Source organism: Eptatretus burgeri, chromosome 9 (assembly GCF_056783735.1).
Source record: "Eptatretus burgeri isolate ZD-2024b chromosome 9, Ebu_testis_v1, whole genome shotgun sequence".
NCBI classification, from domain to species: Eukaryota; Metazoa; Chordata; class Myxini; order Myxiniformes; family Myxinidae; genus Eptatretus; species Eptatretus burgeri.
Genome location: NC_140969.1, coordinates 89367228 through 89383363, shown reverse-complemented (window position 1 = coordinate 89383363; position 16136 = coordinate 89367228). Strand labels below are relative to the sequence as shown.

General features: G+C 50.8%; 1 protein-coding gene across 1 annotated transcript in view; it reads right to left on the bottom strand.

The window, feature by feature from the left end:
• Positions 1-14969: 14969 nt before the first annotated feature.
• Positions 14970-16136, bottom strand: part of LOC147020582 (cytochrome P450 7A1-like) — a 29399-nt gene continuing 28232 nt past the window's right edge. Inside the window, exon 7 of the mRNA XM_085896035.1 lies at positions 14970-16057. Coding sequence (XP_085752161.1) covers positions 15770-16057 — 288 coding nt within the window. The 3' untranslated portion in view covers positions 14970-15769. The remainder of the gene's footprint in view (positions 16058-16136) is intronic.

The following is a 16136-nucleotide window of genomic DNA, read 5'->3' as shown; positions in this document are numbered from 1 at the left end:
TACAGATGAATCCACCAAAGGGGATAGTTGATGTCTATATTTAATACATGCACACAGCAAGACAACAAATTGAAAGCATCCCAAAATGCAAAGCCCATCCACATCTGCTTTGTACCCAAACTAACTTGAAGAAAAAAGCTTAAAAAAAAAAAAAATTACATTTTATTCTTTAGTGTTCTTCGTATTCTCATAGAGGTTTTTTTTGGTAAACAGAATCGTGGCTCGTCGTGGAGTTGGAACACAGAACAGATCAGGACGTAATATAACAAAAAGAACAGCAGAAAGAGAATTGGGGAAATGCCAACAGCAGGGCCGAGGGAGAAAATAGATGAAGATAGACAAACCAGGGATGCTGGTAACGATGAGGGGTTGAGGAGAACTCTGGGGGCTGGATAAGATAGGTTGAGAAGCAAAATTTTGTGGGTGATTGTTTAATGGGTGTAGAATATGATCATGTTTTTGGATGGGGGGGGGGGGTTGTCTGAGATGGTGGTGAACGGCTCTTGAAGACCTGGGGGGAATAATGAGATTGAAGAGAATGTGAACGTTGGTTTCATAGATGAGAAAAAAAAAAGGAACAGACGAATGGAGGTGAGCAGTTGTTCTGGATTGTGGGAGTTTCATTAGAAAGGGATTGCTGGTGGACTGCATGCACCCTGCAGATACCTGGGAAATGGGGGGAGGGGCAAAGTGCAATGGAGGCAGAGGGTTCAAGACCAGAAATGAGGTGGAAGAAGACAGAAACCAGTTGGCGATCGCGAAGTGAAAGGCCCATACACTCGTCTTCATTGTTGAAGATTCCAATAATCTTGAAGGCCTTGGTTTCCACGGCATGATGCTGAACAATGTGTGAGATGGGCACCAGCCCAGAGGGGAGAGCAGCATTCCATCAAACTGGATGCAAACCTTTTTTTTTTTTTTTTTTTTTTTTTTTTTTTTTTTTGTATACCTTGGTCGAGGCTCGTATGAGAGCTAACACACAACTCACAGCAAGGAGGCATGAGACAAGAGGGGCGGGAGTGGAAGGGACAAAACATTGGGGAACAGACACAGGTGAACTGTGGAAGGGAGAGGGATGGGGATGGGACGGGGAACATGGCGAGGGGAAGATGGACATTAAAGGGACTTTCAGGAAGGAAAGCAGGAGAATTGAAGGAAGTGGGCTTGGGTGGATTATCGGGGGTAGAAAAGTTCGAGGATTTGGATGGGGGAAGATAAGAGGTGGTGGTGAACAGCTGTTTTGAAAGCCTGGAGGGAAGAATGGGAAAGAATAGAGTGAGGAAGTTTATTCCAAAGGCGGGAAAAAAGAGGAATGAAACCTTGTAGGTGGATAAGAGTTCAGGTGTGCCACGGAAGAACTTTGTACGACGCAGGATGCCCAGTCACTGACTAACTTTGGAAACCAACTTTGAAATGTGGTTTGCCCAAGAAAAATGGCTGAGAGTGAGACCCAAGGGCTTGAATGACTGAACTTCGAAAGGATTGTTGAGCAAGTAGATGGGAGGGTTTGACATAGTCTTTTCAGAGAAAGAGAGACACAGGGGTTTCTCAGGATTAAAAGATGTATTTCAAGTGTTTGACCAGTTTGTCATTTTGTCAAAGTCTGAAGAAAGGGAAGAGGTTGCAGCCTGCCTTTCTGAAGGATGAGGGATGTCATGGCAGAAGGTGGAGTCATCAACAAAGAGAAAAAGGATTTTCCAGTCAGAGAGATGATTGATGAAGATTTTGAGGGTTAAGAGAACGCTACTTTGGGGCACTCCATCCTTGACAGGGAGAGGAGATGAAAGGATTACATTAAGTGCCACACCTTTTAAAACCCTTAATACCCCTCACCCCTTGGATCCTTTCAACCTTTAAATCCTTTCAACTCCTTAAACCCCTTGACCCTTTAAACCCATTGATCCTATTTGAATACCATAGATGTTTTCGACTTTTTTAAACCCTGAAGTAGATGGGAGACCCTTTTAGACTCCAAGACCTTTACACCCTTCAGACCTTTAGATACCTTACTCCTTTTGGACCCCTAAGACCCTTGCAGACTACAAAGACCCTTTAGAACTCCTAGATACAAGACCCCAAAGACTTTGTCGACCCTATAGAGCTGTTCGAACTCTGACTTCTAAGACTCTTTTGAACCATAAGACCCTTGAGATCCCCAAGAGCCTATCGACCATCTAGACCTCATTAGAACCCTTCAACCTTAATAACCTTTCCACCCCTTAAACGCATTATACCCTTCGACACACCCCACACTTGAGTTGGCAATTATCTAATATTCTTGCAATACACAAACTTTACTTTTTTTCAGCAATTGTGCACAATCTCCAACCACATCAAAGTTGAGTACTCTGCAAGGTTGAACATAATTTGCATGTTTAGTCACTGAATTGGTTAACCAATCAAAACCTGAAAGCATATTATTTATTTGGATTTTGCAAGTATCGTGCTGTGTGCAACATATCTTTCTGCATTGTTTGCGAGCAGGATATCTAAAGTTATTTACGGATTCGGAACAAACTTGGTGGACCGGTTGAGTGTGTGATGACGATGACTTGATTTGATTTTGGTGAAGATCTGGATCCGGATACTAGAATTTTGAAAGTGATGCTTCACCATTGAGATCGGGGCCAAAATGATATGCAGCATTGATATTTCAAAAAGTAAGTGTCGCTTCACGGTCATATCGTGATCGTTTCGCAGACAGAGCGTTGATATTATCTTCCTTCCTTTCGGGATGCGTCTTGTCGTGATGGTTTGAAAGTTTGGAAGGACGTCGTGACGCATTTGACATCACGACCGAGCAGTGCAGACATTACGCGCAGTCCACGCCATCTCGACTGACATTCGTGAATCCAAACTTGACAAAGCTGTCATTCCATTTTCGAGCCTTCGACATCTGAGAAAAAAATTGAAAAAAAACAAAATTCTAACGTTTTTGTAAACATTGGTTTACTATGAATGCTCTGTGGGCTCTGCCTTCCTTTTTAAAATCGTGGTTAAACTCATCTACCCTTTTTACTTTGACACCATGACCGGAGACTCGTCACCTTAATTGTACATTACAAGCTTCTGCATTCTGAATCGCAGTTTATCGGCGTCCGCTCATGGCCCCCTGGTCGAAGGCCAATGGCCCCCTTGGGGGGCCACGGGCCCCCGGTTGAGAAACGCTGCCCTAGAATAACACCGACCAACCCCAGAATAACATCAACCAACCCCTGGAATAACACCGACCAACCCCTAGCATAACACCAACCAACCCCTAGAATAACATCAACCAACCCCCAGGTTAACACCAACCAACCCCCAGATTAACACCACCAACCTGCAGTGCATTCCCTAAAATATTGTTGTGGTTACCAGATTCGCAAACCACCATTCAGGTCCCTTAGGTGAGGTATCTCGGTAAGTGCATGTGTAGTTAGGCCCAAACCCGTTGTCTAGTGGGAATATATGTCATTTATACGTGCTGCGACTCTTCAGGATAGCCGTTTTTCTTTTACTATCTTTATTTTGGACCAACCGCCATGATCACAACCACAACATCAACCACCGACCACAACCACCGCCACGACCTTCACGCACACCTCGCCACCGTAGCATCGCCACCGTTCTTGCCCCGCTGTGGGTACCGGTGTTGGACTCATGCAGAACGCGCGTCGAACAGCGTGTACAAAATCACGGATTTTCTGCTTCAAAAACGGATCAAAAACGACACACGCCCACTTTTTGCCGTCCAATCGGTGAGCGAGGGGCGAATTGGCCCCGCCCCCAGGGCGATCGATATATGCAAATTTGTGGATCAAAAAGCCTTCACGCCCACTTTTTCTCGGGCCAATGGGGAGCGAGGTGAAAGGTCAAAGGGAGGGGGTCAAAGGCGAAGTTACGGGGGGATAAAAGGACGGTGTTCGTCAGTCAGAAAGAGTCAGAGTCAGAGTCGGAGTCAGCAAAAAGGGAACGAAGAGTCAGAAGAGAGTCAGCAGAACGAGAGGAGTCGGAACGAAGGAGAGAGTCGCAAAGGAGGGTCGGAGAGTCAAGAAGAGGAGAGTCGGAAGCAGAGGGTCAAGACTTCGCGGGCGGTGGAGCTGCTCGTCGTGTGCGTTGGAGTCGGAACGGAGGGGACGGAGCTGTGGAAAGGCGGCGACACCAGACGAGGGGGTGCTCGCGTCGTGCAGGAAGCTGCACCCGAGGGAGGCCGACAGCGCGACCTGGCCGAGGTGGAGACGCTCGTCGCATATAATAAAGATCCTCTATACCCCGAGCATCAGCAACCCCCTCCTGTTTCCCCCCGCGCTGAGATAGTGCGACCAAGGGGGCCCCGTTCCCACCCCCTGCCAGGCACTGTCCACGAGGCCCGCGGGTTGCGGGGCCATCGCCGCTCCGCGTCTCATCACCAGACGGGTAGGCCCGACCCGGTCTCGGCCTCAGGCCTACCTCATTCTTGAGGGTATTTCTTTTCCTTGGTTTTGGGTATGTGTTGTCGGCGCCGTCTGTGAAGTAGAATTGTATAAGTGTTGCCGTGTGCTCGGTAGTCGGTATTAGCTCTGCACTGTGTTTTCACTTTTATGTTTGCTTTTTGTGTAAATGGAATTGTTTTCTTTTTTTGTGTGCATTTGGTGGAATTGTATTTGTGTGCTTTCCGTTCGTCGCGAATAAATGTGCTTTATTGTTGAACTGTTCTCCCGCTTCGCTTCGTCTTTTCCTCCATTGAATCCCCATCTTGCTTCACGTAAAGGGTTGGTAGTGGGCTGAATACGCCCGATAATTAATCGAACCGTCGAGGTCGACGATAACACCGCTCGGTTATTCTGATAGTACGGAACGGGTCGCTTAAGTGGCCCGTGTCCGAAGTCGACCTGCGGCGAGGTGCGATCGCCCGGTCTACCCTCCGCGTGGGTACTTAGGTAGTTCGAATTTGGCGAGCAACCCTATCCCACGCGGGGGCTGATTGGCTCGATCGCGGTGAGACCGAAAGGTCCACCCGTGACTGGTTCCCGGCGTTAGTCCGAGAGGGTCACGACTGGATTGTCCGTCCGGTGGGCGACGTGCCGCGATTCGAGTTACGTGGCCGTCGCACGCCGGCGGGCGCGAAAACCGTAACACTGGTGTCAGGAGTGGGATACAAATTCATCGCCCTCCTCGCGGCACTGGTATCGGAGAACAGGAAAACGGGCTCTCCTGTCTCCGGCTAAATTCACGGGAATCGGTCCAGGGGTGAGAGAAGCGACCCCCGATTCCCTCCAAATTACGAGCGAGCAAATTAACCCTTCACGAGAAGCAAGATGGCGTCTCAAGGCGAGCGGGAGCCGGGGGTATTAGAAATGTATATGTGTAATAGTAATGTAGAATCCATGGTCCAGGATGGAATCCCCGAGCAGGAAATGTTGATTGTGCAGGAACACGGACTCGCCCAACTGAACCCAGGGCCCGAGGTGGGTGCGGCAGCGGCCGCGGTGTATGACACCTCCCCCCCCTCTCCACCAAGACCCTTCCCCAACCCTTGCCGAAACGGCTCAGCTGAGTGCATCCAACATGGCCCAGCTATGCGCCATGCTGGCGGCAATGAACAAACAAATGAATGAAGTGAAAACGACGATGGATACAAATACAAATGAAATGAAAAACGAAATGAAAGACATGAACAAGCAAATGAATGAAGTGAAAACGACGATGGATACAAATACAAATGAAATGAAAAACGAAATGAAAGACATGAACAAGCAAATGAATGAAGTGAAAACGACGATGGATGCGAATACACAGCAAATGAAGGAAGAAATGAAAAAGCTGCGGGGTGAGACGCAGAACATGGGCCGAAGCCTGCAGGCGGGCATGAAGGCCGTGACCGGGGAGATAAAAATGGCGACTCCACGTGTGGGAGCAAACGAGCTGGGTGGGGGTGCAACGGCTGACAGGCCCGCGGTGGAGGCGGGTGAAAAATAATTCGTGGAACGTGTTGGGCGAGGGTCGTGACGATGACCGAAAGGGAAAAATTAAATGGGGAGACCAAAACGTGTGAGACGAGACACGAGGTGACGACAACAGAAATAATAGTTGAGACAAGGGAGGTAAAGGGTGAAGAGTTGGCAGAGACACGGGAGATGGGAACGATAGAGGGAAGACTACACGATGAAGACGGGGTAAGTGACGCGCACGCACACACGGAGGTAGTGGAGGACAATGGGGGTGAGCTCGCGGAGCGTGTAGGGACCCGGTGCGAGCAGCGGGATGGCCTCCTCCAGGAACGAGGGGAGGGAGTATGCCCCCTTGAGGCGAGTCACGACCAGGTGAGTTCGGTCGTGCTTTGCGAGGTCGAGGGGAGGAGTGCTGTGGACAGGTGCACGGAGAGCTTGGGGGGTATAGAGGCCCCGGAGACCCTTGTGGGGACACGAATCCCCAGTGTGGTTGTCCCTGTGTGTGTGGTGCAAGGTGTGAGTGCGTCCCCGTGTGTGGAAGCGACCCCGTGTGTGAGTGGTGTGGTGGCGATGGTGCCGGAGTACGTGCTTCCAGCACGCCGTGTGTGGATGAGGCACCGCGGGTGAGTGCCCCCGCGTGTGTGAGTGAGGCACGGTGTGTGAGTGAGGCACCGCGGGTGAGTGCCCCCGCGTGTGTGAGTGAGGCCGTGTGTGTGAGTGAGGAACCGCGGGTGAGTGCCCCCGCGTGTGTGAGTGAGGCACGGTGTGTGGATGAGGCACCACGAGTGAGTGAAAGGCCGCGAGTGCATGGAGCCACGTGTGCGAGGGAGGTAGCATGCGTGAGTGAACGGCCGAGTGCAAGGGAGACCGTGTGTGTGAGAGAGCGGTATGTAAGGGAGATGTCGGTTGGCATGCGGGAGCACGCAGCCGCGTCTCCCGATGTGAGTTTGATGGAATGGAGTGTGAGCGTCGTAACACGCGGGAGTGCGTGTGTGGAATGGCGACGACGGCGACATGTGAGTAAAGAAAGCCGAGTAGCGGCTGTAGTTGTTTCGGGGACCGTACCGGGTTCACCCAGCAGTGAGCACGAGGTCCGTGCTGTGCAACGCACGAGACCGCCACGTGCTCGCTTGCGAGAGTGAAGTCCCGGTCCGGAAACGCACGCGGTGGATTTGCCGATCCCGCGGACGGACAAAGTTTAGGCAGGTAAATGGATTTGGACCAGACGGGTTCTCCACGCGATCGTGTGTGTTAAGCTGCAACGGGCAAAGCACATGTGTTCGCGTGGGGAACCCCTCGAGACTTGGGGCTTGTTTTTTTTCTGCGCACGGTGACGTCATGGCTGCACGTGGGGTTGGAATCCGGCAGGAGGGGTATCTCTGCCGGATGGCACCGTCCAAGGAGGGACGAGGAACACGTGCAGCTGCATGACGTCACGGCCAGGTGCAAAGTGCGCGAGCTCTGAGTTGCCGCGCAGGTGCTGCGCATGAAAAAAAAAAGCAAGCCTCACTTTCGGGTGTACAGGATTCCTGGGCAAGGGGTGAAAGACCCCCTTACCTGGGCACAGGATGGAAACTAGTTAGGGGGAAGGGTTAGCTTAGCTAGACCGACTTCATGGGGCAGGGGTAAGTCCTCATGGAGTCCGTGGAATGGATTAGTTAGAGGGATTGTAGTCAGATTTAGGTTGGGAAATGAAATGATTTATTTGGAGACAGTGACAGACCTGTGGATGTGTAGAGGGGACGTAGTTTAGCTACGTAGTGTTAAAAGGAACGTGCTGTAGTTTAAGGGACGACGTGGGAGCACGAGTTAGTTAGGGGAGGTAGTTTGAAGGATGGCAGAGTTCAGTGGTGTGTGTGTTGAAAAGAGTTGGTGAGTGAAATGGAAGCATGTGCTTGGTGAGTGAGTGAGGCCAGCGGGTCTGTGTGAGTGGAGTGAATGGGGAATGCATGGTGCGATGAGTGATTGGGGGGAGGAGTGACTCCCGCCCAAGGGACCCCGGGGTCAGAGTAAAGTGAGTTAGGGGGTTAGTCAAATTGAAAAATGGAGGTCGTTTTGTTGTTGGTGGGAAAGTAGGCTCGAGACCCATTTGGAGGGGTGCAGGAGCCCTGTTGACGGGCTTGGGAGCGTGGCTGCGAAAGGTGAGTGTCGCTGAGTGGGTACCCCGGGCACCAGGCTAGTCGGCCGCGGTAGGCCATGGGCCCATGGGGGGCCGGGATAGAGTAGTGGGCACGGGTGCGCCTGCTTGGTGCGGGGGGCCGGGGCGCCATTAGCCGCGTGGGCAGTGTTGTGGGCACGGGTGACCCTCGGAAAGGGGCCCGGGAGGCCGGCCTGCCACGTGTGCGTTTCAGGGGAGGTGCCATGGGGGGCACTCCCCGGTGTTAGGGAGCTGGTAGGCTCGGAGGCAGTGTAGTGCCCGGGGGTGCCATAGCGGGAGATTCGGCAGAGGGTCGTGCCTGCCAAAGGGAGCCACGTGTCCCAGCCAGGAGACCGTGTGAGGGCACGGAGAGAAAATTGGGGGGCGAGGCCCGAAATTGTGAGGACACCAACACAGGCGACGGGAATCTGGGTTGTTAGAACCAATAGTTTAAGCGAGAGGCGCTTGTTGAAAGCCCCGGGGTAGTTTAACAGTTAAATGGTTAGGGTAGATTAGGAGATGTACCCCTCCGCACCATCCATCCCCTCGCTGTCGTTGTGGGCCGCTGGACCCACTTGGTGTTAAGATCGCTGAACTCTGGGGAGGCCATTCTGAGGCTTGAGTTGGGCCTCGACACAGGACGTTAGCTCTCCCTTATTCCCCTCCGGGAAGGGAACGTAGGGGTTGGGAGTAGGCTAGGTGACAGAATAGGTTAGCCGAACAAGGACGATAAAGGGGGTTAGGGGACGATTTATAGAGGGGAAGTAAACATAAAAGTAAAAATAAAAAAATAAATAAGTTGGGGCTAAATTGGGGTTTGGACAAATTAAGGGAGTGGGTATGTACAGTGACAGGCAAAGGCGATAGGGGGGAGGGAGACAGGTAGGTAGGTCCGAGCCCGCCTTCCAAGTGGCCAGCACCACCGCACTCCCTCCACCAACCTCCATTGAACGGCAAAGGCTGGCCAACTTCATCGGCTGGCCGTGTTTTGCTTCAAGGCGGAGGCCGGCCAACTTCATCGGCAGCTGTGTGCTGCAAGGCCTGTGCCGGCCAGTTCATCTGCTGGCTGTGTTACTTCAAGGCCTGTGCCGGCCCACTTGATCGGCAGCTGTTGTGTTGCTGCAAGGCCTGTGCCGGCCACTTCGTCTGCAGCTGTGGTACTTCAAGGCCTGTGCCGGCCAGTTCATCTGCCGGCTGTGTTTGCCTGCAGCGGCCTTCTTCTGCGGGCTGTGTTTGCCTGCTGCCTTTGCCATGCCATGCCCACTGCCCCTGTTCACCAGCCCCGTTCAATTTTTGCTTTGCCCCCCCCTGTTCATTTCCATGTGCGCCAGGATCAAGGCAACAGTTTGCAAGCTGCGAGAACTGCCCTGTTGGCAGCTACAACACGGGCCTGCAGTGGCAGCCCGTGCACCGTGTTTTGCGTCCATCCATTCATCCATTCATTCGTTGTGCTCATTGCGTGTGCCACTGCGTTGTGCAGCCCATGCACCGTTGTGGTTCACTGCGTTCAGTTCAAAAGGGAAGGCCTTGGACTGCGTGTGAGCAGCCAGCCACGTTCCCTGTCACCTGCATTGTTTTGAGCCAGAGACTGCATGCGGGCAGCCTGGCTCCCTGCTAACTGCTTTCTTTTTGCAGAGTTCAATGATCCTGGGCCATGGTTTAGTGTAAAATTTGTAAGTTAAGGTTAAGATGTACTGTACATATGAGTGCGCCCCCGGCATGTTTGTCTTAGCGCCGGCAATTTTATTTAAGTCGTCCGTGTGAGTGAGTTTGTTTAGGTAGTTACGCAGCCCTCAGGTTATTTATTTTGGGGACACGAATACCATGAATGTCGCACTCAGGGATCCGTAGGTAAAATGTACTAGGGGAAAACTACACATGATGGCACACGAAAATTTGACGACTCGGGACGAGTCTGTAAAAAGGGAAGGGGGTAGTGTTGTGGTTACCAGATTCGCAAACCACCATTCAGGTCCCTTAGGTGAGGTATCTCGGTAAGTGCATGTGTAGTTAGGCCCAAACCCGTTGTCTAGTGGGAATACATGTCATTTATACGTGCTGCGACTCTTCAGGATAGCCGTTTTTCTTTTACTATCTTTATTTTGGACCAACCGCCATGATCACAACCACAACATCAACCACCGACCACAACCACCGCCACGACCTTCACGCACACCTCGCCACCGTAGCATCGCCACCGTTCTTGCCCCGCTGTGGGTACCGGTGTTGGACTCATGCAGAACGCGCGTCGAACAGCGTGTACAAAATCACGGATTTTCTGCTTCAAAAACGGATCAAAAACGACACACGCCCACTTTTTGCCGTCCAATCGGTGAGCGAGGGGCGAATTGGCCCCGCCCCCAGGGCGATCGATATATGCAAATTTGTGGATCAAAAAGCCTTCACGCCCACTTTTTCTCGGGCCAATGGGGAGCGAGGTGAAAGGTCAAAGGGAGGGGGTCAAAGGCGAAGTTACGGGGGGATAAAAGGACGGTGTTCGTCAGTCAGAAAGAGTCAGAGTCGGAGTCAGCAAAAAGGGAACGAAGAGTCAGAAGAGAGTCAGCAGAACGAGAGGAGTCGGAACGAAGGAGAGAGTCGCAAAGGAGGGTCGGAGAGTCAAGAAGAGGAGAGTCGGAAGCAGAGGGTCAAGACTTCGCGGGCGGTGGAGCTGCTCGTCGTGTGCGTTGGAGTCGGAACGGAGGGGACGGAGCTGTGGAAAGGCGGCGACACCAGACGAGGGGGTGCTCGCGTCGTGCAGGAAGCTGCACCCGAGGGAGGCCGACAGCGCGACCTGGCCGAGGTGGAGACGCTCGTCGCATATAATAAAGATCCTCTATACCCCGAGCATCAGCAACCCCCTCCTGTTTCCCCCCGCGCTGAGATAGTGCGACCAAGGGGGCCCCGTTCCCACCCCCTGCCAGGCACTGTCCACGAGGCCCGCGGGTTGCGGGGCCATCGCCGCTCCGCGTCTCATCACCAGACGGGTAGGCCCGACCCGGTCTCGGCCTCAGGCCTACCTCATTCTTGAGGGTATTTCTTTTCCTTGGTTTTGGGTATGTGTTGTCGGCGCCGTCTGTGAAGTAGAATTGTATAAGTGTTGCCGTGTGCTCGGTCGTCGGTATTAGCTCTGCACTGTGTTTTCACTTTTATGTTTGCTTTTTGTGTAAATGGAATTGTGTTTTCTTTTTTTTGTGTGCATTTGGTGGAATTGTATTTGTGTGCTTTCCGTTCATCGCGAATAAATGTGCTTTATTGTTGAACTGTTCTCCCGCTTCGCTTCGTCTTTTCCTCCATTGAATCCCCATCTTGCTTCACGTAAAGGGTTGGTAGTGGGCTGAATACGCCCGATAATTAATCGAACCGTCGAGGTCGACGATAACACCGCTCGGTTATTCTGATAGTACGGAACGGGTCGCTTAAGTGGCCCGTGTCCGAAGTCGACCTGCGGCGAGGTGCAATCGCCCGGTCTACCCTCCGCGTGGGTACTTAGGTAGTTCGAATTTGGCGAGCAACCCTATCCCACGCGGGGGCTGATTGGCTCGATCGCGGTGAGACCGAAAGGTCCACCCGTGACTGGTTCCCGGCGTTAGTCCGAGAGGGTCACGACTGGATTGTCCGTCCGGTGGGCGACGTGCCGCGATTCGAGTTACGTGGCCGTCGCACGCCGGCGGGCGCGAAAACCGTAACAATATGAATGCCTTCTGACAACGGCTTGATTAGCAGTGAGGTTTGTGGCACTGATGAAGATGTATTGACATAATGAGTGGGCAAATGGTTGTGGTGGTAATGGATGTGATGGTAATAGTTGTGGTGGTAATGGTGATAAAGAATGTAGTGGTAATTGTTGTGGTGGTAATGGTTGTAACAGTAATAATATGACAGCAATATTTAAGCATGCTGAACGATGTACGCTATTGATCATTAAATGACAAGGAATAACAAGACGTCATGCAGGCACAACACTTGCATCTTTGGAACTCTGGATGATTATTGGGGTACCATGCCAACAGCCGCTGGTGGTGCTGCAACGGCGTTGTTGGGGTCAGCCTCAGGGAGTGGTGCAGTACCATCTGCAGCACCAACGTCACTCTTCACAGGTTTTGGGAGTGGCGAGACATCACTTCTGAAGATGACAGGATCACAGGACCGATACCGAACATGATCAAGGTGTCTCCGGACAACTCGATTGTATATCTGCAGCATGCCAATGTAAGCCTTGAGTTCAGAAATGTTCGTTGGAGCTGGGGCGTCTTTGATTGCTCTGATCTTCTCTTCAGTGGGATGTAAGCCTTCGATATCAATACGATGTCCCAAATAGGTCACATATAGAACCGTGAACTCGCACTTTTCTCTCTGCAGGTGTAGTCCAGTTGGAGATGATGCGTAACACACGGTTGAGGTTGTCACGATGATGAAGCTCTGAGCGGCCAGTGACTAGGGTGTCATCTTGGTAAACAACAACGTGTGGTTCAGCAGCGAACAGGCTATCCATACAACGTTGGTAGATTCCTGGTGCTGTTTTGACACTAAAACTCAAGCGGTTGTATCTGTAGAGCTCCCGATGCATATCGATGGTGAGATATTCTCTGGAATCCTCATCCAGAGCGACTTGAAGGTAGGCCGATCTCATGTCAAGCTTGTTGAATGACTGTCCTCTGCTCAGTCTTGCATATAAGTCATCGGTCCCTGGTATGGTATATTTGTTGATTAACATTTTGTAATCCCCACAAAGTCATATCGATTTCTCTGCTTTCACAACAGGAACAACTGGAGCAGCCCAATTTGAGTACTGAACTGACTCAATGATACCTAACTTTTCCAGTCTGGCTAATTCTGCATCAACCTTCTCTTGCAAAGCGAGAGGAACTGGGCGTGATTTGCAGAAAATTGGCTTCACATCTTTCTCAACATTGAGTTTGACAGTGAAACCCTTCAATGTCCCGAGTTCATCATTGAAGACGTCCGGGTATCTCGCGAGGAGGTGCTGTAATACGGTTGGTGGCTTGGAAGCCTGCAGTCGATGGATGTGTTCCCAATTGAGTTTGACAACATCGAGCCAGTTTCGTCCGAGAAGTGTGGGTCCATCCCCGGTGAACGATCAAGAGTTGTAATTGGTGAGTGTCGTTGCCATAAGTTACTGTGACATCACACGACCCGTGGGCTTGTATTGACTCATCGGTATATGTAGTGAGTCGGATCGGGGACCAACAGAGGCTGGGTTGCTCAGAATTACACCCACAGGTTACGGAAAGCTGCTTCATTCATGAGTGAGACGGCAGTACCCGTGTCTACCTCCATTTCCATGGTCCGTCCGTCTATATCTACAATAACTAGTATAGGAGTAGACTGTCTGCCAGACTTTGTGTGGAAAAGGTCATACGACTGAACACTGTGGCTGTTAGGGCTGTCTCCATCAGTCATGCCTTCCTGGTTATGCTCTGAGTCAAGGAGGTGGGTTTTGCATTCATCTCTCCTTTCCCTCCGTTTTTGAGACAAGCACGCAGAGGCAATATGATCCACCTTGTGGCAGTAGTCGCAAGCGGAATTCTTGAAACGGCACGTAGTGGGAGAATGCTCACCGTTGCAGCGGAAACAGCATTTACCAGCACCAGCCACCAGGCAGTTTCCAGGCGTTTTGGCATCAGATTTTCTGGTTGGATGTTGTTCCACACGATTGACAGATGACAGGTCAGCTCCAGGATGGTAAGCGATGGAGCGAGCAAAATCTGCAGCATTTTTGTCTGCACACTCCATTGCGATAGCGATGTCCTCAGAAATTCAGGGTCAGCATCGTGCATCGTGCAGCATCGCCATTTTGACCTTTTTTTCACATTGACGCGCAATGTCAAGTTTCGTTCAAATCGGGCAACGAAAAAAAAGGCAGACAAAATGTCAGAGTCCGTTCAGCAAGTAGGTGCCGGCGAATTCGATCTTGTTCCACTCCCACAACGAGCAAATCCCTTAGCATGTCGTCGAATGTAGCACCAAACTGGCAATGCTGGGAAAGGTGTTTCAAGTGAGCTATGAATGCCGAAATGGACTGTGTCGAGGTTTGGCGACACATGTAAAAATTGAATTGACTCGCAATGATTGAGGGTGTGGGTTCGCAGTGCTCCTCCATAGCTGCTACAAGCTCGGCCTGTGTTAAATCCATCGTGGTCCTGGGCATGGCGAGAGTCTTCAGAATAGTAAACGTGTCGCTGCCGCATACCGACATCAGGATTACTTTCTTCCTGGCATCATCCTATATGCTGTTAGCCTGGTAGTAATAATGTAGATGCTCAATGTACGCCTCCCAGCTTCCTTCGCGTGGGTTGAACTCATCAATACGGCCGAGGGACATGGTGATCGAGTAGCGTATGCAGGGAAATAGCAAGTTGCTTGGCCAACAGCTAACTGCAATAGCTCAGCTTACTTTCCACGTGCTCACCAGAATCCCATCCTCGTCGCCATGTAATGTATCAGGCAGGGAAAGCAGTGTGAATGCACCATCAATCTTTTATTGTGCTCCACACACAGAAACCTCAGAACCATTCATGAGCCCAGCCTCCTCATGCCGCCATGTTCCCGCCTCGTAATGACCGCACTTCCGGTTGATCTCGTACATGAATACATGACAGTATGTATGTTCCTAAAATATAGCCAACACGATAGCGCAGAATTTTTTGGCCCACCTCACTCACCGTTCACCTGCGGTGTGCAGTATCAAGTTTCGTTCAAATCGGGCAACGAAAAAATTATTTAAAAAATCAATTCCCGATTCAGTCAAGTACTCTTCGGGAGTATTTGATCAATGTAAACAACCTCAGCGGTATAGTTCGCTGGAGCTATCTGTTTTTGTTGTTTTTTTTTTTTTTTAATCAACCGCTGTCACAACGGGAACCCAACGGGTTCACTGAAATGAAAACGAGAGATGAACCTTCAGAGTGTAGGCTTTATTCCATTTGATTGGAGCCGCTTCTACGGGCACACCAGGGAATACAGGCGCAGCAAGGAGTACATAAGCAGTAAGGTATACACGTGCAACTAATCACCGCAAAATAAATCAGTATAAGCCCGGAGTCCGATATACTCTCAATTCTCACCATTCAACGAGCACCAAGTGAACCGCCGCCGTAAAACGACAATGCCCTTGGGACAATCACCCCCGACCGTGCCGAACCTCAGCTTTATCTATTCCGTGCTCGAGCCGTGCAACATGTGATCACACGTCACGACCTTCAATTCACCACATTCACGGGTCGTCAAGTTAAGATTAAAATTGACAATCTGAATCAAAGCTCAGGTCAATCGGATGAAAATTGATTCTTTTTCAGATTGGAATTGATGATTTTAGAAGTTTGACCTCGAGTTGACCTTTGACCATTTAACCTCAAATAGTTGGCTTCCCAATTCAGTGACGCAATATGCAAAATCCTGTTGAACTTATGAAATATGACGATTTTAGAAATTTCACCTGAAAATGACCTTTGACCTCAAAATCAATAAGCTTCTCAGTTGAGACTACCTCTACAGCTTGGTAAAGTTTCATGACCATCGGTTTGGAATTGTGACCTGTTGGCGATTGACAAACAAACAGACAAAATAACAAAATCGACTGAAAAATCTTTGATTTTGCAAGTAATGAAAATGTTGGTTGTAGATATTTTGTGGTGAAGATGATGAAAGGTGGTGGAGGAGAAATGGTCATCGAGTGTGTAAAGGACCATTGGCTGAGCAACTAGACTTTGCACCGATAGCGGAACATGACGTCTTCCCTGGGCGGTTGTATGCCGATGTTACGACGGGATTTGGGTGGGGGGTCTTCAGGGTGTACGAGCTCCATGTCAAAGTGACAAAGCAACAACACCATCAACTGCCTGATCTCATTGAGGGCAAAAAACCGTCCAGGACACATGCTGGAGCCCGAGCCAAAGGGCATCAAGAAGTGCTTGAGGTCCCGACCCCGGTACTGGAAAGATGTTCGTTCCTTCCCGAACTCGTCGATGTAGCGATCGTGGTGGAATTCCTGTTGGAACATCACCCAGACGGTTCGAAAGTGTAAATACCTCCGCACAAACCAATAGCTATTCTACCGTTTAGCAACC